Below are 26,979 nucleotides of genomic sequence, written 5' to 3' on the forward strand. Positions count from 1 at the left end.
GTTTACTTGTATACCTATAAGAACCTTTTTTATATATAATATCTATAATAGAGATTGTACAATATTATATATCATAACTAATTACGGTGAAAAAGGGTAATCTATATTTTAACCAGTCAAACTTTACAGATTATAAATTGGACAATATAAACAACACTGATAATAAATAAGTATCTATTTAAAACATCCATGCAAATAAAAGACACAGAGAGTATTCAATCACACAATTATTAAATGCCACCTATAGTAATAATTAGAAAAAGTGCTAAATCAGTTCTAAACTATTTAAAGATTGTCATTTTCCTATGTCCAATGTTCTTTGATTTGTTTGGGCTATTTTTAACCAACTGCTGCATATGTAGAGACAGATGTTATGTCTCCTAGTTAAAAACAGGACACACAAAATCCAAAACAAACGACACAGCTTAATGACAACAAATTACGATACAATGAGCTTACAAAGTACATTGATAAATAAATACTTGACTAAAATCGATCACATTGTTGCTCTTCAATAAAACATAAAAATTAATTGAAATTAAAAGTTTGTCTTTTCTTAAATTAATTGAAAGGGACAAATTCAAGAGGGAAATGAAAGGATTGCAATTGAATTTCAAAATACAGCTTTCCTCTTTAACACATTTACCAAACAGTTTAACTAAAACCCAATCATCATAGACAATCATACACTTAATTTACTTTGTGTATACACCACGGTTGCTTTATTCATAGATACTTGAAATTTTAAAAAAGAAAACATTACGTACTTCACTTGTACATTTTAAATTAGCATTTAATGTGTGCTCTACAATTAATTAGCTTGTTTAAAGTTTCTTTTCAAAGATGTTATTAAAGATTTTACATTATTATTGTCATATTTTTAAAACAGTGATATTAACATCAAACAATATTCTCTTTATTACCTAGGGTAAGGGGGGGGAAATTTCGGTTTTTTTTCGGTTTTTTTGAAAAAAAATGGGGTAAATATTAATATTTTCAAATGAAACCAAGACCAGTAGAAAGCTTACGGAAAGGACTATCAGGTCCTAAAAGGACATTATCCTAGGACTTTTAGAAGTTGGCCGAAATTGACCGCAAAAAAGTTACCGATATTTCCCCACCACCGGGGGAAATATCGGTAATTTTTTTCAACCTAAAAAAAATCGATGAAAAACGGCCAAACGGCCAGTCGAACATAAATAATCATAATTAGTATAGGTTATAGGGATTATCCACAAAAAGTTTCATAATGATCGGACTATTCCTTCTATGTTAAAAATGAATTTTTATGAAAGACGCGAATTTTCGATTTTTTTTTCGAAAAATTTTTTTTTAAAAACTTAAAATTAATATAAGAAAAAAAAGTATTTTATTACTTTTTAGGCCTGATCCTAAAAAAGCTCACATTGAACTATAGATTTAGCCCAAAAAACATGAAAATTGATTAAAAATTGACCTCAAAAATTGAATTTGAAGCAAAAGTGTCATCTTTGCAAAAAATCTTGACTACATTTTAACCTTAAAAAAATCGATGAAAAAAGGCCAAACGACCAAACAAGCGTAATAAATCATAATTAGTATAGGTGATTGGGATTAACCACAAAAAAAATCATAAAGATCGGACTATTCCTCCTATGTCAAAAATATTTTTTTTTCAAAGGACCAGAAATTTTGATTTTTTCCTCGCAAAATTTTGATTCAAAAAATAAAATTAATTTTTTTTTGTTTTTTATCTGTTCTATTCATTTTTAGGCCTAATTCTTAAAAAGTCCATATGGAATAATAGATTTGACAAAAGAAAACATGAAAACATGACCTTAAAAGTTGAATTTTAATTTCTTTTGAAATTACCGATTTTTCCCCCGGCGCCAACTTTGGTCATTTTTGAAAAAAATATTAACCCGATTTTAAAGCTCTCAACGGATTTGGAAAAAGCGGGCAATTTCTAGTTTAAAAAGTTTTTCAGATCAGCTCTAGGTCTTACCAATTTTTGTGAAGGTCGATCTTTACACACCTACTAAAAAATTTTTGGAAAAAAAAAATTTTTCGTCCGACTTTGAGACCCAATAAGTACCCTTAATATTCATCTCACAAAAAATTCATTTTATACTTTTTTGTAGGCAATTTAATAAGGAACAAATTTGCTTTTATGTTTTTTTCTGTCATTTGAAAGGAACATGGAGAAAAAGGTCATTTAATGAAGGTAGGTCGAAATTACCGAGAATAGCCCCTTACCGAAACTTCCCCCCCCTTACCCTATGCTGTTATTAAAGAAGGAAAATGGCAATAAAAAGATATAACCTACATATTTTTTTCTCAAGTTGTATCATATGAAATGGGAATGGTTAGGATTTACAACATGAATTATTGTTGACAAAATTGTGTATGTATTTGTTATTATCGAATATTTAATTATATTTGTCCCCACTCAGAGCTAACGGCGAACAGTGCTTTCATGTTCAACTGAGGTCCAACCAAAGGGTTCATCTAAAAAAAACAAATATTAAAACATTTTTTTAAGTAGCGAATCTTCTATAGGTATAATATTTCTAATATATTTATTTCCTTACGTCCGTTTCTATTATAATATAAACAAAAATCTGATTTACTCAGCTTTTATGAAAGATACTCGCATTTGAAAAAGGTTTCTAATAAACATAATAATGACCAGATCTAATTTTAAAAAGAAAATTGCATCTCAGTATGGTTATTATTAATGAAGAAAATCTGAGTTACACAATTCGAAAATTCTGAATTTACTTCCAAATTCTAGATTTTACAAGATTTGATTAATTTGAATAAATTTGCATACTTTATTCAACTTTATATAAATCAGAACCACTTACAAATTGGTTAGACTCGACAATTTTACATTTCAGTTAAAAAAACACCCAAGAATAGTTAGGACAATGACTGACAATGTAATATTACTCGCCATCTTTACAGTTGCCTTTTGTAGCCTATAGAATTTGAAAATAGGGGGAAGGGGGTATGGGATAAGGTAAGAAATTTTTTACAATAGGTAAAGATTTTAGGGCTGATAAATTGTCTGAAATTAATATCATGTTGTTAAGACTTTTTTTTGAATAGCAGGTATAAAGAATTGAAATCACATTTTTTTTTAAAGCAATAAGAACATACCTACCTACCTACCTATATTTCTTATGTAACAATATTTTTATATAAAAAAGATTTTTTTTGTGATAAAAGTAAGAGTTTACTTTATTGAAACTGTAAGTTTGATGTTCTGTTTGAACTATTCAATTATCTTAAATATATAAAGAACGACAATCTTAAACGTAACAAGAGCAACAAAAAGATAAAAATTCATCAATAAAAAGCTAGGTTAACTGTATTATAGAAAATATTATGAAATTGCTGTTAAAATTTGCATCAAAATCTACTTTTATATGACAATGTTGCTGACAGTCGAAATAATTCTAGTTTTAAAGTTGCTGTGCATCTTAAATATACTTTTTCAATAAGACCAATCTTCATACTCTTATAATACGGTTTCTTTTGGTGTAAATGAAATCAATCATTTAGCAAGAAAGTTTTCCAATGAAGAAGGATAATGAACTTTAACTTGATTAATATCTTTTCTTTCTTCATATATTTTTTATTTTTATTTTATGTGTTTTATTGTGTTTTGTGTAGGAAACAAAAAGAGGATGTTGCGCGTATAAGACACTTTTTTAAACCAATCCTGAAACTGTCCCCTTTAATGCTGTTCTTAAAATAAAAAAAAACTTTTTAGCATCCATCCTAAGTACATTTCAAGGGATTTTAAGGGGTCGTAGGCTAAAAGAAAAAGATTACTCTTTAGTATTAAATTGTAATGCCATACGTATACTTCCACACTGGTTACCGTAGTAGCAGAATTTATCAAATATGTTACCAGGGATGTAAGTAACATGTATCGTATCACAAACAAACAAAAAATGTTATTTTTTTAGTCGATCTTTTACAAAACTCAATTTGTATGTTACACTTTTTCACTAATTTTAAAATCTAGAGAGATCACACCTGTGCGGGTGCCACGTAGCAACACAGCCAGAACAACCAACAATAAATTAAATAATGATACCTGTGCCACGTAGCAACACAGCCAGAACAACCAACAATAAATTAAATAATGATACCTGTGCCACGTAGCAACACAGCCAGAACAAGCAACAATAAATTAAATAATGATACCTGTGCCACGTAGCAACACAGCCAGAACAACCAACAATAAATTAAATAATGATACCTGTGCCACGTAGCAACACAGCCAGAACAAGCAACAATAAATTAAATAATGATACCTGTGCCACGTAGCAACACAACCAGAACAACCAACAATAAATTAAATAATGATACCTGTGCCACGTAGCAACACAGCCAGAACAACCAACAATAAATTAAATAATGATACCTGTGCCACGTAGCAACACAGCCAGAACAAGCAACAATAAATTAAATAATGATACCTGTGCCACGTAGCAACACAGCCAGAACAACCAACAATAAATTAAATAATGATACCTGTGCCACGTAGCAACACAACCAGAACAACCAACAATAAATTAAATAATGATACCTGTGCCACGTAGCAACACAACCAGAACAACCAACAATAAATTAAATAATGATACCTGTGCCATGTAGCAACACAGCCAGAACAACCAACAACAAATTAAATAATAATACCTGTGCCATGTAGCAACACAGCCAGAACAACCAACAACAAATTCCTGTCAACATCAGGGATACCTTAACAGAGAGGGATACTTCATTTAAAAATAATTATTAAACCTCCAGCTTTAATGCCTTTATATAATAATGTTCCTAATATAAACTGTGTTTTAGCATGCTTTTTTAGTCAAAATTATTCTCTATTTTTATTTAAAGATTGAAAGCTTTTTTTTCTGTAAAAATTTGAACTGTACCTGGATGACACTTTTGTGTGGACTAGCTGGGATAAACATGGGCAGGATACCACCCACTACCCCCCACAGGAGGGTAAAGAAGAGGACAGGGACTAGACTAGCCCCCATACCTCTAACTCTGAAATCAAGACAATATTTTAAATAAATAAAATTAAAAATACTTCATAAATATTTAATAAAATCACAATTATAATAATAACTATAAGACTGCAGATTAAGAATTGGATGATAAAAGTATTTAAAGTTTTAAAATGGATTATATCTTTAATATTTTTACTAATCAATACTGCAGCTTAAATAATATAATTCTATCAGATCAACAATGAGCAGAACAAAGTTTTTTTAAAGCTCACAAAAAGAAAAAGTTAGGCATTGTTTTTTTTTTAAATTTCTGGTTCTTTTCTTATACATTTAATTAAATGGTACGGTGGCACATACACTTTCTTTATGTACAATAACATTAACTACAGTCCCAATTAAAATCTAAAATGTCATAAACACAGACACACACACGTTTTGAAAAATTATAAAATGAAAAAGGAAAACCACAGCTAAATCAGTAAGAAATGCAACAGAGTTGTATCAATAAATAATTTCTAAATCACATTATAAATAAATAATCAAAAAATCACCAATAAATAAGTACTCACAAGTTGACTAAAGATCTATAAAAAATAATTCACCAGAATCAATAAATGGCTTTAGTTTATATTACAGCAGCAAAAATGGAATTCGTCTTTTCATCTAAATTGCTGACCATTACAAGAATTGAGAAAGAAATAAAAATCAAAATCCATTCATTCAACAATAAAATAATCATTGCATTTAACTTAAATTTGAATGAGATTTGAACTTGTAAATGAGTTTTGTGTCCACTATATTATGAAGAATTTAATCCTCCAAATTTCTGAAAGCATTCTGCATAGCCTCATTCAACTCCTCGTAGTCGGCTTTGATCTTAGCCTCACCGTCCTTAACAGGATCCTAAAAAAAGATAAAAATATAGTAGGTAATAAATCTTTGAATAAAACTGCAATGCCAAAGCTAAGCAACATGAACAATCTAACCGACAATATACATTTGTACTTTTTTATACGGTATAAATGAAAGTTGAGTCTTTAGGCTTATGTAACAATAATAAAAAATATCTTTAATTCAACAGAAATCTTTTCAAAATCCCATAATTTGATTTACTTGGTCATTAATTAAATTAAATTCGGTTACAATCTAACAATTCTTCATTATTTTGGCTGAAAGAGCTTATGCTCATTAGTTTTACCCCTCAACAAAGAATATAAATTCATATTTAATACAGGCGTGTTATGTTTAATAAACCTTGCTTTCCCCTACTCTGTCCGTCTATGTGTACTATTCGTTTTTTTCAAATATCTTTGTCATTTTTTATAAAGCTAGATTGATATATATTCAGAACAAAACACACACATTAATGCGAATTATTCATGTATTTTGTAATGTCCACCTTGTTTTACAACTATGTTTTAGATAATAATAACAAAATCTTAATATAAACTAAACATTGTTCTGATGATAATCTATTCTAATGTTGCCGAGACAATATTTAATCATAATATTAATCTTCAAGTAATCCATATTTCGGGGAATTCTGTTTGCTTTTAATTATCTTTCTAATTTATATAAATCCCATGACTTTGTACTTTACTAAACAGAAGAAAATTTTAAAATTTAGTTTTTAACGAAAATAAAGGGGTGTGGGGAACGAATGTGCGAAAATGCTATTTAAAAAAAACTAGGTATCCTTAATCACAAAGGAAATTGACAATAAAGGTGGTACACCACTGAAATCTAGCATAACAGTAGCTTCAGGTTATCAAACTTATACATTTATAACATGATTGACAATATACATTAAGTTTAACAAATTGATGATGGCTGTATTATATGAAAACATAAAATGAAAAGAGCAACAATTAAAATTGGTTTACATACCTTTCGGTTATATTTACTTAAAGGATGGCTTTTCAGCATAAATTGTCTATTATAATAAAAAAAAATCCACGACCAGGATCAGCCTTTACGTACCTAAGTATAAAATCGAAATAAAAAAAGTAAGTATAAAATTGAAACAAAAACTTCTTTACTAAATTATTACCTTGAATTTCATGCTAGCAAGCTGATAGATTATGTTGCTCATGGCCTCTCTGATGACATTCCATGTGACCTTGTTGTCCTGAGTAGCTGTGGTCTCCACGGCGTGCCTGGCCAGGTCGTAGAAGGTGATGATGTTCTTCAGCATACCAACGGTTTTGTAGAAGGGGCAATACCTACAAAATAAAACGTCTAGGTATAGTAGCGCAATAAAAAAGGTTATTTTTTGTTGTTGAAAATAAAGCATAAGTATTTGACATATTTACCCAATCGTTTGACAGAATTAGTTAATAACATACCTACCTTTGTTATACTAACCTAATAAGTTAAAATTACTTATTTTCTTTAACATAACAACACAATTACCTATCGTAAGGGCTGTAACCGTTCTGTTGCAAGAAATCGTCCTTGAGTAGCTTGGCGACCTCCAGAGTAATCTTATCAGTCTCACCCAAGGAAGCCTTACCGACCAGCTGCACGATATCGGAAAGGTCCTCTTCCTCCTGCAAGATCTGCTTCACCTGAAAAATAACAAAGTTTAAAACTTTAAAAACCCGCAAATCTGAGTGAAAATCTACAAAATAGTTTTGTTTGGGCATAAAACGGTGGACTTAACACAGGGCAAAAAAAGACATTGTGAGAAAATCAATAAGGGCTAAATTCAAGTGTATATTTGCTGTAATATTTTAATTGTTTTAGGACGGGAGGGGAGGGGACATTGGACTGTTAAGGCGGGGGGGGGGGAAGGGAGTTTTGACACATTTGCGTTAACCTTGTGTATAGGCTTTATCTTTGGACTGAAAGGATAGGTTATAAAAGATAAAATCATTCTAATATGATGAACTTCACTAGATTTTTTGAAAATTCCTCCGGGTTCCGGAGCTGCAGGCCTCCAGGTGGTCTCTGTACAGGAAAAATGAAAAAAAGAGTTAGAGGTCAACTTATAAAACAAAATATGCATCTTTTTGAATGTTATTCACATATTTGAAGAAAAAACATGTATATTATGTTTCATATGCTGACCTCTAACTCTTGAAAAAAAATAATTTTCTTTTTATCTGTACAGAGACCACCTGGAGGCCTGCAGCTCCGGAACCTGGAGGCCTATCCAAAAAATCTTAAAACTTCGTGAAATTTATCATATAAGAATGATTTTATCTTTTATAACCTATCCTCTCAGTCCAAAGATAAGGCCCATACACCAGGTTTACGCAAATGTGTCAAAACTCCCCCCCACCCCCCTCCTTACACTAGTACCCAACGTTTTCTTGTTCGTTGGCTAAATTTGATTTGTTGGTTCAAGTTGTTATGCTATGAGGTTGTACATCAATTTATCGCCAACTGTTTTTATCCCTTAAGATCACTGATTTGTTTACAGTTTGTTGTTTCATTGAAAATGGAGTCATATTTCTTTTAAGATAACTTTTTTTCTAATACAATGTTAACTAGATTATTATATAATATGCGCAAAACTGCTTTTAAATCCTAGTGTCTGTGCCCTCTTGGTCGAAAATTAAACAGCCCAAAAAATTAACAGGGCGTTAAATTAATAGTTCAAAATCAAATAAATACAAGCAAATAAAATAATAGTTAATTTGTAAATGATAACAAGACAAATATCTTATCAAATACTACAAAACTTGATCAAACTGTTTTTTTAGAGAATAAAAGAGGAGGTACATCATTAAATTATAAAGAGATATAAAATGCTACGCATCTGAAAAGATAATACAACTAGACAAAACAAGGAAATAAGATAAATAAGAAGAGGAGAATTAATGTTAGTCTAAGAAAAGTTTTGTTGAACTTGGTTAATCAAGACTAATTTCCAGTAGTTTTCTCTAGCAGCAAATCTCTGCTAATCTAATCTAATTGAATAAATATTGTTCAAGTCTTCTTATATAATTACAATTTGTTTGAGGCAAAGCTATTCTTTTTTTTACAATGTCTGTCTATCCTCCATTTTAGATACGGGTAATATTAAATTATATTATTGTTTTTGTGAAAGTTCCTTATTTAATAATTGATTGTCCCATTAATCGCTGCGTCCGACCGTTAGGGGAAAGATGTCTTAATGTCTAGTCTGCAACATGAGATATGATTCTGAATTTAATTATACTTTTTCCCAGTCAAATAATCATTTACTTTGCAAATGTACATCTGTATGACTGTTTAAAAATGCAATAGAATGTTTTAGATTTCTGTATTTGCTTTTTATGGATGTTGCTTTTCTTAATTTTAATTATAATCGACTGTATACATATAACAAACTTTAAGTAAACAACACAGTACTGATTAACCAGATTTTTAATCGAATTGTCTAACTATTCGAGGATTAATCTGAAGCGGATTGTTTTTTCTTTTCTTTTTTCAACACTAAAATAAGTGGAGGGTCGACATAATCTTTAAGTAACCCTAGAGGCATAATAAACATAATAAATTGTATTGACCAACCTTAGTTCTGAGAGCAACAAACTCTGGGAAGTTCTTCTCATAGTAATCATCTAGAGCTCCAGTGTATTTACTGTATGACTGCAGCCAGTTAACAGACGGGAAATGCTTTCTCTGGGCAAGCTTCTTGTCAAGACCCCAGAAAACCTAAAATTGAGTTTGATTGAAAACTTTATTTCTATGGCATTCAATGTAAGCATTATTTTATATGGTTACGTTCTGGCTATTTATGCGACATTAAGCCACACTGCGTTATATACTAGAGACGTTAAAAATCGAATCTACAGGTTGTTTGTCAATTGTATAACATTAATAAAACATTAAAAAGGAGCAACTAATTACCATGCAAAAATAATGCTTCCTGACAAGAGTTGTAAAATTAAAGGATAGATTGTGTAACTTACATAACTTATGATACCCACAGCGTTTTCCTCACACATTAAAACTTTAAATTAAACTCAGATCACTTTTTGGGGCAACAATGGCCAAATGATCCAGTGTCCCCCCTTCAGTGAAAGATGGACGGGTCAATTTTTTCAATTTTACCTATATTTATGTTGTTATATCCATAAATTTAATCTCTTATTACCTGTACAATACCAAGAGTAGCAGCAGTGACTGGATCTGAGAAGTCACCACCAGGAGGAGACACAGCTCCAACAATACTGACACTTCCCTCTCTCTCAGGATTACCTATACACACATATAGCATGTTGTTCATGTGTTCACTAAAGTTTCTCATGTATGGAGATGAGATACAATTTTAGGACGTAAAGGAATTTTATTTGTAAAGATATTATTACCTAATACTTAAATCAATAGGTCGGTCTCGGATATAAATATCCTCATTATATTTTTGTTGAAAACAAAAACATATGAAATTTTTTTTTAATAAGTGAATTCTTACTTAAGGTAGGTACAGCTAGGCTATTTTGGAGAATTTATGAACATGCCTAAGATGTTTTTTTACTTACCCAAGCATTTGACCTTTCCGGCTCTCTCGTAGAAACTGGCAAGCCTAGCTCCCAGGTAAGCGGGGTAACCAGAGTCAGCAGGCATCTCAGCAAGACGACCTGAAATATTTAATACATTAATAATAAGTTCTGTTGTTTAGAAGATGTACCTATATCCTGTTTACCACATGCTTTTTGAACAAAGAAAATAATAGCCCAGTAAACAACAAAATAGCACATAATTTGTCAGTATGTATGTTTATAATTATATGATGAAAAATTTTACTATTTACCTGAAATTTCTCTGAGAGCCTCAGCCCATCTACTAGTACTGTCAGCCATCATACTCACATTGTAACCCATGTCCCTAGATACAAAAAATATTTTGGTTAGAGAAATAGAAATTTCAAAGGTCGGGGTAAAAAATATATCTCAACGAAAGATAAACTATCTTTCAATTAAACATATCTTATTTAGCAGCTTGAAAAAAATTGTTTAAACCTTTTTCTTTAGGTAAATCTGTTATTAGTTTTTACCTGAAATATTCTGAAAGTGTGATACCAGTATAGATACTGGCCTCTCTAGCGGCTACGGGCATGTTACTGGTGTTAGCCACCAAGGTTGTACGTCTCATAATGCTTTCGGTTTTGCCATCAATTTCAACTGTCAGTTGGGGGAAATCCTAATCAAATAAGTCAAATTAAAGATAAATTCACAGACAGATAAACATTGTCAATGACATAGTAGAAAATGACGAATCTTTGTCTATTATTGCCGTAATAAAGAAAAAGAACAAGTTATTTGAAATATTCTTTATATACCAAGTTATTTTGAATATAAATTGCTAAAATCCTTTATTTTTTATCCCACAAATAAAATTTACCTAAGTTTAAAATAAATACAAATTTCTGTCACGCCTTGGCCTTTATCCTTCAATAGCATTAAATCTTTATATGGAAATCATACCTCTCACAGTCTCTCTACCCTTAGTAGGCTCTTATGTATGTTTAAAAATATATATTTTCACAAGTTTTAATGGATTGTCATAAGCTCCGATAACAAAATGGATGCATTTTTGTGCATAAAAAAATCTTAAAACCATATGTACATAATACACAATATTTTTTAAAGCCTTGAGGCTTGCATACTACAAAATGTTTTTTAAAAGCTTAGTAATATCCTTCAAAATAATGTTAAGGTGAAAAGTATTTGTTTATCACTGAACTAATAATTAATATTTTGAAAGTACGTAATTACCTGCAATACTTCGCTCATCTCATTACCACGTTCACCACATCCAACATAGATAATGACATCAGAGTTAGAATATTTAGAGAGAGACTGAGAGATAACAGTCTTGCCGCAGCCAAAAGCACCAGGAATGGCAGTTGTTCCACCCTTAACAAGATAATGATTAAGTTCTTAATATAAAAATACTTGAAAAAAGTTTATGTTATGCATAATATATTAAACTATCCCTCTCTCCAAATCTTATATGTTTATTTATTTCTTTGCATAGAGGTCTTGTTATTGTTTACCTGAACTGCAGGGAAAAGACCGTCCAGAACTCTTTGTCCAGTTAGCAAAGGATGATTGCAGGGAAGATTTTCTGTCACTGGTCTGGGCTGTCTTACCGGCCAAACCTGAGTATTTTAATGTTGAATATCTATAAAAATTGAGGAGTTACTTGACATTGAAAGATTGGATGTTTCTAGACAAAAAGAAAAACCAATGCAAACTACATGGATACAGCTAAAATATTTATTTCCAACCAAAAAGTACCTGTACAAGGGTGTAGGGAGTCTTAACACCATCAAACTCTGTCTCAAGAACGACATCTTTGATGGTATAGTTGCCTGGTGGTGCAAGATAGGTGACTGTACCGCGGGCCTTGGGAGGCAGCATAATGTCATGTCTGATAAGATTGTTCTCCTGAAATATTGGAGATAACATAAAAATAAAGGGGGGGGGGGGGAAATGTGGTGACTCGTGCCACGACATACCAGCAATTTTATTTTGGGTGCTACTCCCTTAGTTTTAGAGATAATTGGATGAAATCTTTTGGGCTGGGTCAGTAATTACCCCAACTATTGGTATCTTTCAAAAAAAACGGCGGCAGGACCGCCGCTCCCGCCGCCCGCCGCAATTTTCCACCGCCACCAAAAAAAATTTTTTTTTGCATTTCTCGCCGAATTAGGCAATTTGGAATCATTTGAGACCATGTTATTTTTTCAAAAAAATTTTTCCCTTACAAGCAACCCTGCGGGGGGACTTCGTCATTTTTTTCAAATTCTCGTATATCAAGGTATATCTTAAATACAGTACTTCTCCTGTGATTTTGAAGATATTGAAACAAAATCTTTTTAGGTTGGTAAGTAAAAAATATTTTAATTAAGAAAACGGCGGCGGGACCGCCGCTCCCGCTTTCCGCCGCCGTTTTCCGCCGCCAACAAAAAAATTTTTTTTTTGCATTTCTCGCCGAATTAGTCAATTTGGAATCATTTGAGACCATGTTATTTTTTTCAAAAATTTTCCCCTTACAAGCAGCCCTGCGGTCCCGCCGCCGTTTTTTTTGAAATATACCAATAGTTAAGGTAATCTGACCCAGCCCAAAAGATTTCATCCAATTATCTCTAAAACTAAGGGAGTAGCACCCAAAATAAAATTGCTGGTATGTCGTGGCACGAGTCACCACATTTCCCCCCCCCCCCCCCTATCTTGAGTTTATTGCATACTTACTACCTATTTACCTTTATATTTTCTTTTCAAGAATATTACATGAAGAAATTCTTATGTTATGCAATGTTAAAGAGAAAAAAGCTTAGCATCTGTTTCATAGTTGAAATATCTCACGACAGTATAAACATCCAAATATCTTTTATACCATAGGTATAAGTCCATACATATTAAAAGCTGACAGACCTATTATTTTTTAAAATAAAACTTTTGTTCCTTTAATGTCAGTATATATCACATAAATGTGATAAAATTAGCTTATATTTATAATTAGTTTAAATTGATTGTGAACCTTATAATCTAATAGAACGACTACTTTTTAGTACAAACTAGCGGTTTGTATTGGAACTTGGAAGAGGTAGAGAGGAGCCTAAAAATGGATTGAAACCATCCAGATGGGCCTAAGACTTAAATCAGAATATATAATGGCCTAAAACCATCACAGGAGCTATATGTTGCTTACCCAAGAAATAAAACGCAATCGATTCAGTAGTTAGTGAGATCTTACGCTTCCGACAAAAAACCTTACTACCTACTTTATATATTAGGATACTAAGTTTTACCTGAACAACGCCATAGACATCACCTCCAGTAATGTGGGATCCAATTCTGAGCTTACCAGGCTGGAAATCCCATTGTTCGGTAACACTCAAACTGGGGGTGTTGATTCCCTAAAAAAATAAAAAAGTTCAATACCTTAACACTAACAGTTAAGTTTATTACAAGTGTTTCACAAAACATAATCATAAGTTTATTAGTATTATATCTAATAAGAAGAAATGATCTACAAGAACATCAAATGGTTATTACCTATAGACCTAGTGGTAATATCGTTAACATTTTATATTCTCTCAAATGAACAAGATTTACAGGAGTCAGCTGTATTTGACATACCTAAGCAGCGGATTTTATGGGTTTTTTTCTATCAATTTCTAATTATTATTTAGAGTGTAATTTTAATACACATGGCAAGAAATTATCCTCCCTCACTTATTTATCTTATAAATATAAATTACCTTAGGAATATAAATGCTCTGTGTCAATTCGTTGATGTCCTGTTGTAAAATAAAGATGTCCTTACAATGTTAACTATTAGAAAAAGTTAAAATGAATTCTATTAAAAAAATATCAATATTGATTGAATAATTCAAGAGAATATATTCATTATGAAAGACATGTTTCCTTGAGTGGACGCTGAATTCCATCAAAAATGGATCCCATAATACCAGGACCAAGTTGTACAGACAGAGGCTTCTCAGTTCTCAAGACTGGATCTCCGACGGTTACACCGCTGGTCTCCTCATATACCTACAATACGACCATTACTTTAAATCTCCAAATATGGCATTGTTTTAAAACTTGTTTTGTTACTTTTTGTTGCTGAAACTAGGCCCTGTGCATTATCAAAAGCGAAATTTAAATACAAACTAGCAAAATCATCTTTTAATGTCAAGCCGTCATCTAGAAAATCAAAGAGCATCATCCCATTGTTATGGGATGCGTTACTCCAACGAATACAATGGATATTAGGTTAACTAACATCCAACCATTAGATTGCACGACCTTAGTTTAAAAGTCCTAACTGGACATGGTATTTACATGCGCCTTATTACCCCTACTCCTATTATTAGTGTCACGCGTCTGACATAGTGACAATAGGTACCAATTTAACGTCTCTCTAGTATGACTCTGATCAGCATGGTTCAGACTCGAACACGATACCTCTCCGACAGCAAGCAGGCATTTACTCTAACTGTATGCTGTAAGTTTCAGCGGCTAAAGTTTAACCTGAATTGTGGCCATGTCCTGTTCCAGCCTAATAATCTCTCCTACTAGTTCGCTGTATCCAACTCTGACCAACTCGTACATGCTAGCTCCGGACATCCTTTCGGCTGTTACTACAGGACCAGACACAGCGTATACATATCCATACTAAATTAAACATGATTTCATTGCTAAAAATAATTGTTAGAGAATGTTCAAGATGAAGATGTGTAAAACAAAATGCATAGATATTTCTCTTTGAAAATAATCCATTTAAATTCCTATGTTAATTAGATACGTAAATTTTTATTTAACAACTTTTTTCAACTCAAAACTTTCTCTATGCATGCCTGTCTCTATGTTAATATTCAGAGAATTATTTTCTACCAATTCAAGACCATCTAATTTTAAAACAACTTCTCCCTCTTCAGCTATCTTTGAAAAATGAATGGTTAAGCATAAAACAGAAGTTTTTTATTTTCCTGCCTAATAAAAGTAACTTTTTACCTTGGATTCTTTGTCTTCGTCCCTAATTTTAGGGAGACCCTTTCTTGCATTTTCCATTGCCCCAGCCATTTTTGCTGAAAATTAACAACATATTTTAAGAATCTACAACAATCTATGTACTTTCGGTAAAAATGTTACCTACCCATATAAAGCATGAAAGATCAGACATAACGTTTGTAAAAGAGAAGTTCAATGAAATGCAATTATTAAGATAGTGTGCTAAAAGTAGTGAACCTTAAAATGTTTTTGATGATATTCTATAAATATAGGTTAGTAATGAAGATAACCAAAATAAAATTAATATACGATGTGGGTTTTTATAATAAACAAAATGTGCAATTTGTGAATATATAGTTTTTATTTTTAACTTAATTTTCAATAGAAATTAACGAGAGAAGAGATAGCATGAAACTGAAAAAAAAAACATTATTATTTAGGTGACACTAATTATTATAAAAAAGGTACTTCGGATGGTTTAATGCTAGATATGAAGATTAGGGCCCTAGGGGTGAAGCAACTAGCGCGAAAATAAAGGAGACAATAAGAAAAAAAAGTTTGTCAGTCCGTTCCATACTATATATACTTACTTGAAAAGTTATAAAATACAGCTATATAGTAATAGAATTTTTGTTAGGCAAGGATAACTAATAAAGATGATAAAACTACCAAATGGTGGTAAAATCTAGTTTAAACCAATTGCTATTTTTTGTGATGAAATTTGACATTAACAAGTTTAAAACAGAGCTTTGAAATCACACAAAAAATCAATTTGTTGTACACATTATCTGGCTAAATATCTCATAATTTTCACATAAATTCATATGATTTTATTATAACAAGTGCTAGTCATGTTATATTAAAGAATATCGGAGTCACATGAGAGAATATAGAGAGGAGGAGATAGCTAGAGAGAGAAGGAGGTTGTTTCTTCTGACAGAATTGTGAGTGTGTCTAGTGTCCTTATGAGTGTGTGTGTGCGTGTACACAAAATCAGCTGATTAACGTATTTTTTCACTTTAATTGCAATAGTAAAGCTAGCTCTTACACAAATTATTTCTTTGTGTTATAAATAAAGTATCAATGGTCTCAGTATCAATTATAGCTTTCAATAAATTCATATTCATATAAATCAACTTTTAAATAATTCAAGAAGAGAAAAAATCTCAACTTAATATAAATGAGTAAGAAGTTAAAAGAAAACAGGAAGAGAAATCATTTCCAATGACTAAAGAATGTATATCTAATTAAAACTAGATAAGCTATCACTTTCTAAAGATTACTTATCTCATTTCAGTAAAAAAAATTGGTAAAAGAATACTGAAAGGGTTAAATAATTGTGGGGAAGGGGGAGTTATCGATCAATAAAAACTAGTTTCAGTGCCAGCTTGTTGATCCGTCTGCTAGGCAAATAATTTATATATCGTCTGCTTGTTTGTAAACACGAAAAATAAAGAAGCTAATTGAGTCAGAGTTTTCATAATTAAACGCTGATTAACAAAAAGAACACGAAATTAGGGAGGGTTCATTTTTTCTAGCGGCGATTTCTCTTGGGAGCGTGGGGGTAACTTCTCCTAAACTAGATAAAAACTTTACCAGGACATTATAAAGCTTCCAAGACACAATGTCCGATAAATTGATGAACATCCCAAATGGTGATACACAAAATTACCCCTTCTGTAGATTACAATAAAAGGTTAAAACGTTAGAAACTCAACTTAATGAACCAACCAATCAAACTTCAATAAAAGTCCTCAAAGTTGTTGAGCTAACAAATAAGAAAGCGTTATTATAAAACTATGAGGACCAATGTTTCCTCCCTGTAAAGCTTTACTTTGAAGAACCGTATTTTGTCCAGCGATTAGGGAGATGCTGAGCTATACCCTGAAAGAACAAGGATAACAACATCCATAAAAGCGAAGCTCTGAAACGGTGTGATAGACGAACATTGACTCTTGTCAGAACTGAATATACAAAGTTTGATTATAAGTTTTGACAAGATTATACGTAAATTTGTTACAAAACTTCTTCAATACAGAATTCTTTTTAAAGGACATACTAACATTTTTAGGACTTGCTTATAGAGAAGCTTCGCTCAAAATATTGTACCTTATTGTAATAGGAATCAGTAATTCAATCGGATGATTTATCACATAAAAGATTGTTGTTAATAAAGTAAAAAAATCAACACGTTTAAAATGGACGTACAGGCATTCTGGTAACGATTAGAGAGTTGCTACGCTTTCTAAATCGTACCTAACTACTACAGGAATCATCATGCAAAATTTGAAATCGATAGGAAAATTCTAACATGCCTAAATTAACGAAAAAAGCTGTTCGTTACGAACTGACGTATCCCCGATAACAGATATTGCCTAGCTAATTGTAGCAGAATAAAAGCTTCGTTCATTTTTGTTTCCTTTTGCAATATATCACCAATATTTTCAAAGCAAAGCTTTTCTATAATTTTTGTGGGTCTATCCTTCCGCTCGTAAAGGATAGCTCTTTCCTTTAATTGAGACATGTTATATTCTCCTATCTATTTCAAACTTGCATGATGATTTCTTAAACAGTTAGATAAAATTTAGGAAGCGTAGCAACTCTATAATCGTTACCAGAAAGTCCTACGTCTATTTAAAACATGATAATTTTTTTCTGTCAACTTTTTGACCTAATCATCATGCATCCAGTACGTAATTCCATTTACCTATCGTTTATGTTTCAAATGACATATCTTATATAAATCTATATACAAAATTTTCTTGTGCTTTGCTACTTATTGATACATGTTGCCATTTTTTAAGTTCCAGATAGCCTATATAGTATATATTCGTATAAAAATTGTGAAAAAGGAAGTAAATTGTTATCTGAAACTAGTAATTGTTCTCTTCTAATACTTTTTCCAATACTAATCAGATTTCAGTTTCAATGGTTTGATTTTACGTATTTATTTTATATTTAGTTTTCTAGCATCTAGTGGCTCCGCCCCAAGGTTCTTTTTTAAGTTATTGTTTTAAGACAAGCCTTTGATTTTTTAAGTGCTATTTTTCTTGGATGGTGCCCTAACACTTACCCAACTAGGTTTAATATAACAATAGATCACAACCCCCTACTTTAACATATCCTAATTAGATAAAAGATGCGCTATTATACTCAAAAATGTATATAGATCTAAGTTCAAGATAAGAGGCCAGGATTCTAGCAAGTAATTCTAAATGAACTATTTCTAGCAACTCAATACCTTTATTTCTCCAACTTATGCGTACTTCGTCTTAAAACCAGTTTTACTTCGATTTAATTTAACCCGACAAATTTATTTGCAATTTATCTTACAACTTTGCCAAAAAAACTCATATATATAGTTCCATTTTTTCAACAAGTTTTTATAGAAAAGATAAGCAAGAAACTTATAAGATAGCAAAAGTTTAGGAAATATAAATTGAATTGTGTGGGTTCAATCAAACTTTACTTTCAGGATATTATGGTTGTATTATCTGGAACAAAATATTTTCAGGTGTAAATTGAAAACTATTGGTACATATTTACCTCTTTTGGTCTTCTTTGCCTATTTGTTAATATTTTACATTTAATTAGTAGTGTATATGCTGTATAATTAGGGCAATTTCGTCCATTCGTGCAGCTACGTTCTTCTGATTATTGACTAGGAAAATTGCAATGCATTAATTGCTCATGAAATTACAGCTGTTGATATTCTTGTTTTGGAGCCCCTAATAGACACAATTTTCTTGTTGGATAAAATATTTGTGAAATCAGTTGATTGATAAAATGTGAAATCTATTTATAGAAAGATGCAGAAATGATGTTGTTTAAATAAATATAAAATGCATCCAATATCTTATTTTTATGCCAACAGATTGATTTATGGACCAAATCTTGTGGACCAAATAATTTACATTTTTAATTCAAATTAGGTATAAAATACTTTTTTTTGAAAGCAATTTAAAACAGAATGGGAGGGGGGGGGGGGGCTGGAAAAAACGGGATTGTTGTGACAGACAAAACTACACACAAGTAACTTGTAGGGGAACTTCGCTCTAATAAATAATAAAAATGTTATTTTGTAAAGAAGTCTATAGACATGAACTGTAAACTTTGAATGAGAAACTTGTTTAGTTTTCTGGTAAACATTGGTATGTCTTTATTTTATTTTCATTTTTATAAAAATTTACATTTTCTTGTAAACATTGTTTTTGACAAAATATGATTATAACACACATAAAAAATGTTCAAGTAAATTCCGAGAAAAATGTAAAGTTTTTTATACCTATAATATTTTAATATTAGAAATATTAAAATACCATTTTGACGACATATGTGTTAACTTAAGTTAAAAACAAATTTTATTTTAATTACTTGAAATTTTTTTATGTTTTTTTTACATTTTCGAAAGGTTGAATACCTTTTTTCATATAGGTATCTAACACATAAATGAGGTTAGGATGTATTCAAACATAATTGAAAATATAACCTATAATCTAAAAAAAATAATTAAGATAAGGTTTTAAAAATAAAAAGAAGTGGCTTAACTATCCTACCTAGTACAAGTTTGGGATATGTTATTTTTTATAAAAAGAACATCCTGTTGTTATGCAAAATACCTTATGTATTTTTAAAATATTTTATGCTTTTAATGCTGTATATACAGAATTTTTTTCATAAACATCATAAAATATGGAATTTTTTGTCTTATATATTTTAATCAAATTAGAAAAGTTGAAGAAATCTGTCTTTCTTCTCAGTATTAATTATAGACTGGAAAAAATTTTCAAGGTTTGGAAATGTTATCGTTTTATACAATTGTAATTCAATATTATGCTTTATTGTTACATATATTATTTATGTATAAATTTAAACAAAATTATGTTTTAGTAGATCAGTTTTCTATATATTATTAAAATATTTTTTTTTGCAAAAAAAATAGATTTTTATATGTATTTCAAGAAAGTATTTGTTTAATTTTTTTAAAATTTTTAACTACGATAATAAACTTTTATTTGCATTTACTGAAAGGATATAAAAACTTGATACACATAGCAAGGAACATTACATTTTCTTACAAACATTTAGTTAATTTATATGCATTTATATTGTACAATAATACATGCATATATCTACATGTAAAAACTGAAGTTATACTACACAATGACTGATTTACGGTTTCCTTTCTCCTCCAATTTGGCACGGCTGAAATATAAATGTTTCATTTTACTCTTACTTTAGTTTACATATGCATAGAAAAAAAGATATAAACTGGAAATATTTTTTTGGCTCCAAAATGGTTATATTTGTTATTAGTTAAATAAATTAACATCTACAAATTATCAGAAAATATTCAAACTTAACACTAATAAATAAAACCGGACAGCTTGAACCCAGTGCAACATACAATTTTTGGACAAAAAACTTAGAATGGGGATGAAAATAAATATTATGAGAGCCTCAAAGGTTTCAAGTTGCCCGCCAGTGCTAGAATCACACTAAAAAAGTAGAAATATGAGGGGTTTAATGTGCTCCATTCGTCGATTTAAGGGATTTTACCAACCTAACTTTTAAGTTATACCAAAATAAAAAAAACCCTACGATAAAGTTCAAAAAAATATTTTACTCAAGACTAAAATATTGTCTTAAACCACCCCAATGGACGCACAATATAAATATATAACCTAAATTAATTTGTAGTTTTCCCTCAAAAGTTTGTCATTGTTTGATTTCTAAGTTTGACATAACTTTCGGAAATGTCTGGTTTTGTCACATTAGAAAAGATAATAGAATTAAAAGAAAGAAATAAAATATTTTCTTTCTGCAAAAACAACCTAATAATTACTTTGCGAGTTTATAATGTAATAGAATCTAAAAGAACGAAGTGTACAAAAAAACAATGATTACAAAAACCATAAGTTCAAAAACACTCCTAATTATGGATGGACAAACGCTCAAAGTCATCTATAGATCAGATGTTCAGTGTCATAAAAAATAAATAATTATTTACCAAAAAATAAAATCACGCAACATTTTTACATAAAATATCAAGTGATCTTTTGTAGTATGACAGACAGACGTATTAAGTAAATTATATACTTGATGTGCAAATAAAACAGACAAAGTATATCATAGTGTAGATACGCTACTAAAAAAATCAAAATTACTGATGATATTGTAACATAATTGTTGATAAAATGGAATATTCAATTATATAAAATTTTAAACTTAGATAAGTTTTTTTTGTTTGTTTTTCAGTCAAATGCAGGCTTAAGGTCAAAAGGACAATAATTCACGAATTTTTATTTTAAAGATAAATATATATTAAACATGAAACTTATTTTAACTGGTTTCTGCTTCATCTATTATATAATTGAACCCTTCAGGTCAAGTCTGATTGTTTGATATTTTTATTTCTAAATTGGACCTGGACAGATAAAAAGAAGATGTTACCTAAATGTTTCTATTTCTTCTTTTGAAGAGTTAAATGCACTGTAGTCTATGGGGAACATACAACTTTTACTCTGAAAAAAAACACAAAAATTTTAGATATATTTTAGAATTTTAGCCAGATAGTTTAGGAAACATACCCTGGGAAATATTTAATAGAATAAACAAAAAGGTTGTTTTTCCTAAGCTTTGAGTTTGAACTAGATATAAATGTATTGTATGATATACAACAAAGTTCTCAAAATAAATAGAAAGATATAGTCAACTTTCTTGGATAGAGTGAACTTTAGATTCTAGTTTTAGATAAAATGTGCTTAATTAAACATAACTCCGGGAAGAAAACTACATTGTAAATTGAAATATTAAATCATACAAATCAAAAATATGTAATTTTAAAATTTTCTTAAAGTTGAATAGGTATGGTTTATCTTTTCTTTATATTTATGTATGAAATATGTATCCATTTATTTTTGCATATCATTTGCATTTTTCAAATCCTTTGAAATGGAAAATTTTATTCATGCAACAGTAAAAAAGAATTTAGTTTTTTTAATGTCTTAAAATAAGATTAGACTGTATGAATCCTATTCCTTTGTTATAGTTAAGAAAGGTGATAACTAGAGAACGACACTAAACTGGATTATTTTGAACCAGTTGCACTAAATACTTGTACCTGTGCCTCCACAGGCCCGAATATGAATTGTCCAGGCCCATTTGGCTGTTTTCCTATCAGGAAGTTGAGAAAGGATAATTTGTACACTTGGTAGGTTAAAGCAACATCTTCACCGCTTGTCAACGCGCTGTAAGCCTTAGAAATAACAAATTTTCTATTAAATTTAAAAATTGCATAATTAATTTTTTTTATTTTGTTCTATTAAAATGTTAATAACACAATAATAAAGTTAAATTACTTCATGTCTGTATTGAGGACTATAAATCTTACATGTTCAGTTTGTTCATTAAGAGCTTTGTCCCCTAATCTGCCAGCATCCATGAATGCTGTATAGAAGAGCTTCAACTCCTTTTTACTGATTTCTCCTTAAAAGTAAAATTATTATTACTGTTTATAAAGTAGCTTCATTACTGAAAACCAACGATAAAGTTTGATGCAACGCAACGTAACATAAATATCTTTTTCGCTGTATATTTAATATCTGTGTGCTGGTATTATATTCTTTAGTTATGCTGTAATTTGTAGAACAATTGGCTTTAGAAAATTAAGTCATTTAAAAAAAATTTAGGATAAACCATAGGTACACGACTTTTAAAAACATTTTTAAAGACTACGCTTAACCAGGATAACCTTTTTGAGAATGGCTTCATGACTAGGTTTGACTCTAACCGGAATAGTTAAATGTTAATTGGCTTTAACGTATTCGGAATTATGCTACATTAAGCTGTGTAATCTATACCCAAACCAAACATTTGTCAAACAACTGGAAAGGACTAAAATATTACCTTATTACCGTTAAAAATATTTAAAGATTAAACTAAAAGCAGATACTAAAATTTTATGTAAAATATTTAATTAAATGGCTCCATAATGTGCAAATTTTGTGGGCTACATATTAGGACAAGGAGGGCAACAGCCATATTTAGCAAAGTACCTTTTCGACTTGATGTACTGTTCATGTTCTGGTCCAGCAATCCAGGAGAACTAAGGATGACTGTTGCGCACCCTTCTATGTCCAAACACCCAAGGATATTAGGTTAAGTAACATCCAACAGACAACCAACTCTCTGTGATGCACGACCTTTGTCTGAGAAGTCCCAACTGTGCATGGTAACGAGTTGCGTCTGTTTGGGGTCTAGGCATTCCCCCTACTCTAACTATTTATGTCGCGCATCTGACATAGCAGCAGTAGGAACCAATTATAACGTCTTTAACGGGTTACATACAAAGTAAGTTGTGTACAGGATAATTTCGAATCGTCAACAACAAAAATCAGCAATCAATCTTAATTTGATTTTAAAACTATTGCTCAGATAAATTTTGATAATCGGACCATAAACACTAAAGATATGTGGAAATCAGTATAAAAATTAACAGCGACAAAAAGCTGCTTAAAAGCAGTCGGACAGCCATAAAGATGCTAAATGCTAATATATGCTCCATAATGCTTGGAATGTTGTCAAGAACAATCAAAGGTCTAGCTTTAATAGCGGCCGAGTAAATCTCATTTCCCCCATAGCGTTACGGACTGACGGACGGACAGACATAGTAAATTCTAAGGTATCTTCGCTACTAAAAATGTATAATAGAGTGATAAATATATGCATATTTGTTAAACAAATTTATTTACCCTAAAGAAAATGATGAATAATAGTTTTATTAAAAAACATGTTTTATCCAGCTTAGGTAAAACAAGAGTAATTATTCTTTAATGATTCTAAACCTCTTCAATATAATTTTTTTAGGCTTAGATCCCTTTGTTTTGAGATTGTAGGGAAATGATTTTACATTGGATCCTATCACACAACTTTTACTGGGACGGAATATACTTGAGATATATATATTTACATAAATATGGAGTGGGCGAATATTTTACTCTCCCTTACTCTCTCTATTTCTAAATTATACCTCTCTCCAACTATAAATCTATCTCCTAACACTTCTGTTTGAAATTTGATCAAGATCTAATTGAAATTAGATATCTCTCTTTCTGTTCTATAGTAGATAATTATGCTGTTTTGCATATTTATGTTACAAAATATTTTTTAAATCACTAATCCTTTCTTAAATGATTTAATTTCTATATTCTTGCATCTTGACTGTCAGACTGACGGAACAGGTAAATTATATAATCAAGTATCCTTAAACTTCAATTGTATATTTAAACAAGGATGACAGCATCCATAAGTAGCGAAGCTCAGAAATTATGAATGTATATTATGAATGTATTTACAATATACCAGTGTCATCCTATATATTTGATGAAATAGGAAAATGACGAAAACTTCAAAATCACGCAACCTTTAAATCACTAAAAATTAAAAATCTAGGAATCGATCTAGCACCACAATTTTTAAACAAATCTTAATGAAACTTGATGAAAATATGTAGAATATGAGCATATTCAATCCCTGATAATTTCAGGCGCAAATCCTGAATAGGAATTGAGAAAACAATAGGAAACCTAAAAATCTAGGAATCGATCTAGCACCCCTATTAGTATAAAAATCGTAATAAAACTTAAGGAAAATATGTAAAATGTAAATTTAAGCAATCCCTGAAAATTTCAGCCCATTATCTTAAAAAGGAGTTGAGAAAATCAGAAAAACATGAAAATGTAGGAATCGATCTAGCACCCCAAATTACAGACGGATGGACAAAACAATGTATAGATTAGATGGGCATATGTTATAAGAATCTTCACTAAAAATTTCAGCTGACTATCTTTTATAGGAGCCGAGAAAATCACGTTTCCCCCACTTTGTCTCAGACGGACGGACAGACGGACGGACATTTCGAATTATAGAGTAGCTTCGCTACTAATAACAGCCGATTAAATAACATTTCCCCACGGCGTTACCGACTGACAAAAGGAAGAACAGATCGAATAATAGAGTAGCTTCACTAATAAAAACTGTGATTATTTAATCCTACCTGAGCCGCTCCTGTTAATGGTTTCAAACAACGTCTTGGGATAATACTGTAGCCACATTGGCAGGTCATCCATTTTTCGCGCTTTTCCTGTAAATTAAAACCAGTAATTATTTAATGTAATAACCTTTTGTATTTTAGTAGCAAAGCTTTTCTATAATACACTTTTTCTGCCGGTAGTCTGTCCGTAGCGCTATGGAAAAATGAAATTTTCGTAGCCGCTAAATAAGATTGACAACTAAATTTTTTTTGAAGATTCCCTTGTATCAATGAGCATCCAGTATAATTAAATTGGTACGTCTTTCTCTAGTTCGTGCATCAAAGGACATCAACACTACATTTTCATGAAAGTTTCCTGTTTTTCATGAGTTATTGCATACTCTCTTCCTCTCTTTTTACTTCTTTATGATTCTCTTTGTCCTATTATCCAATTTTGATCTTTTTAGTGTTTCGCCTTTATATCTATAATACAAAGTAGCTTGATGTAAGTCCGTCTGTCTGTCCGTCCGTCCCTTAAGATCTCGGTAACCACTGAACCGATCGGTTTCTACTCTTCAGGGTAAATATGTGCCTATTGGTCCTGTGGTGGTTTTAAGCTATTTTCTTGGAGGTGGGACACCCCCAACCCCCCCAAAAATAAAAATTTCCCCCTCCCCCCCCCAAAAAAAAAATAAAAATTTCTGTTGCAGCACCAGAATTTTTTTTCTTCTTTTTTTCTTCTTTTTTTTTTCTTTTTTTAAATTACCTCATGGGGCAAAGCCACTAGAGGCTAGGGGCGAAGCCGCTAGTGTAATTATATATTTCTACGCTTTCACTTAAGAAAAAATATCTCCGGTTTAGTAAGTGTACATTAAAACTTTTAAAATAAAAGTATTAAATATTAGCTTTCAATAAGTAAATTTGTCTTTTATACATTTGATCTTATGGACGTAATTGTCTTATTATTTAGAACTCATGATCTACAATGAAATTCTACAATGGTAACAATAACAAACAATTATGTTCCATAATAATTTTATTGTAGTGGTGTGTCACGAAATTATCCTAAATTTTGAATAAAATCTATGCTAATCAAAACTTAACAAAATGATTAAAGTCAGACTTCTAAATATAAAATTTTTCCTATAGAAACAGAAGTATAGGAATAATTAAATAAAATAAAATATCACCATTAGTAATAGTTGTTAAGTAAATCGCTTTCTTTAAACCCTCAAATTCAACCAGAGTCGCCAATATATATGTTAACAGAAGCCGCATGAAGTTAACAATCTGCATGTAGTTGCTTCTATACCTGCATTTTCAATTTTAATAACAATGCATTTGCCAAGCCGCGAGGGGCTGCAGAGCCAACATTTTTGAACACATTTTCATTTTACTTTACCCTTGCTATTTACTGTGTGTCTCCTCCCTCCTCTCTTTCTCTCTTTGATTTTCCAATAAAACCAATATTGTCCCATGA

At 30.8% G+C, this 26,979-nt stretch overlaps 3 protein-coding genes across 7 annotated transcripts in view; all 3 read right to left on the bottom strand.

Annotated features, from left to right (window-relative positions):
- Positions 1-160: 160 nt before the first annotated feature.
- Positions 161-5,051, bottom strand: VhaM9.7-a (Vacuolar H[+] ATPase M9.7 subunit a). Its single transcript, XM_080150630.1, has 4 exons — positions 4,932-5,051; positions 4,693-4,755; positions 2,256-2,487; positions 161-923 (listed from the first exon to the last, which is right to left on the bottom strand). Exons 1-3 carry the CDS (start codon positions 5,037-5,039, stop codon positions 2,413-2,415), a joined length of 246 nt encoding a protein of 81 aa, XP_080006756.1. The 5' UTR covers positions 5,040-5,051; the 3' UTR covers positions 161-923; positions 2,256-2,412.
- LOC145311667 (V-type proton ATPase catalytic subunit A) lies at positions 5,049-15,592 on the bottom strand. The gene is made up of 16 exons (XM_080150627.1): positions 15,470-15,592; positions 14,987-15,130; positions 14,379-14,506; positions 14,215-14,251; positions 13,762-13,869; positions 12,245-12,394; positions 12,001-12,105; positions 11,720-11,860; positions 10,999-11,144; positions 10,756-10,829; positions 10,484-10,582; positions 10,099-10,202; positions 9,513-9,656; positions 7,425-7,579; positions 7,063-7,234; positions 5,049-5,915 (listed from the first exon to the last, which is right to left on the bottom strand). Exons 1-16 carry the CDS (start codon positions 15,536-15,538, stop codon positions 5,823-5,825), a joined length of 1,869 nt encoding a protein of 622 aa, XP_080006753.1. The 5' UTR covers positions 15,539-15,592; the 3' UTR covers positions 5,049-5,822.
- A 3,951-nt stretch (positions 15,593-19,543) lies between these two features.
- Positions 19,544-26,979, bottom strand: part of LOC145311672 (uncharacterized) — a 37,404-nt gene continuing 29,968 nt past the window's right edge. For all 5 annotated transcript variants that reach the window (XM_080150634.1, XM_080150633.1, XM_080150632.1 and 2 more), the window contains 5 exons: positions 25,524-25,610; positions 22,860-22,954; positions 22,590-22,724; positions 21,920-21,990; positions 19,544-20,671 (listed from right to left, as the gene is read on the bottom strand). In XM_080150634.1, coding sequence (XP_080006760.1) covers positions 20,623-20,671; positions 21,920-21,990; positions 22,590-22,724; positions 22,860-22,954; positions 25,524-25,610 — 437 coding nt within the window. In that variant the 3' untranslated portion in view covers positions 19,544-20,622. The remainder of the gene's footprint in view (positions 20,672-21,919; positions 21,991-22,589; positions 22,725-22,859; positions 22,955-25,523; positions 25,611-26,979) is intronic.

The sequence above is a fragment of the Acartia tonsa genome, chromosome 2 (genome assembly GCF_053477335.1).
Source record: "Acartia tonsa isolate MP-2025a chromosome 2, ASM5347733v1, whole genome shotgun sequence".
NCBI lineage: Eukaryota > Metazoa > Arthropoda > Copepoda > Calanoida > Acartiidae > Acartia > Acartia tonsa.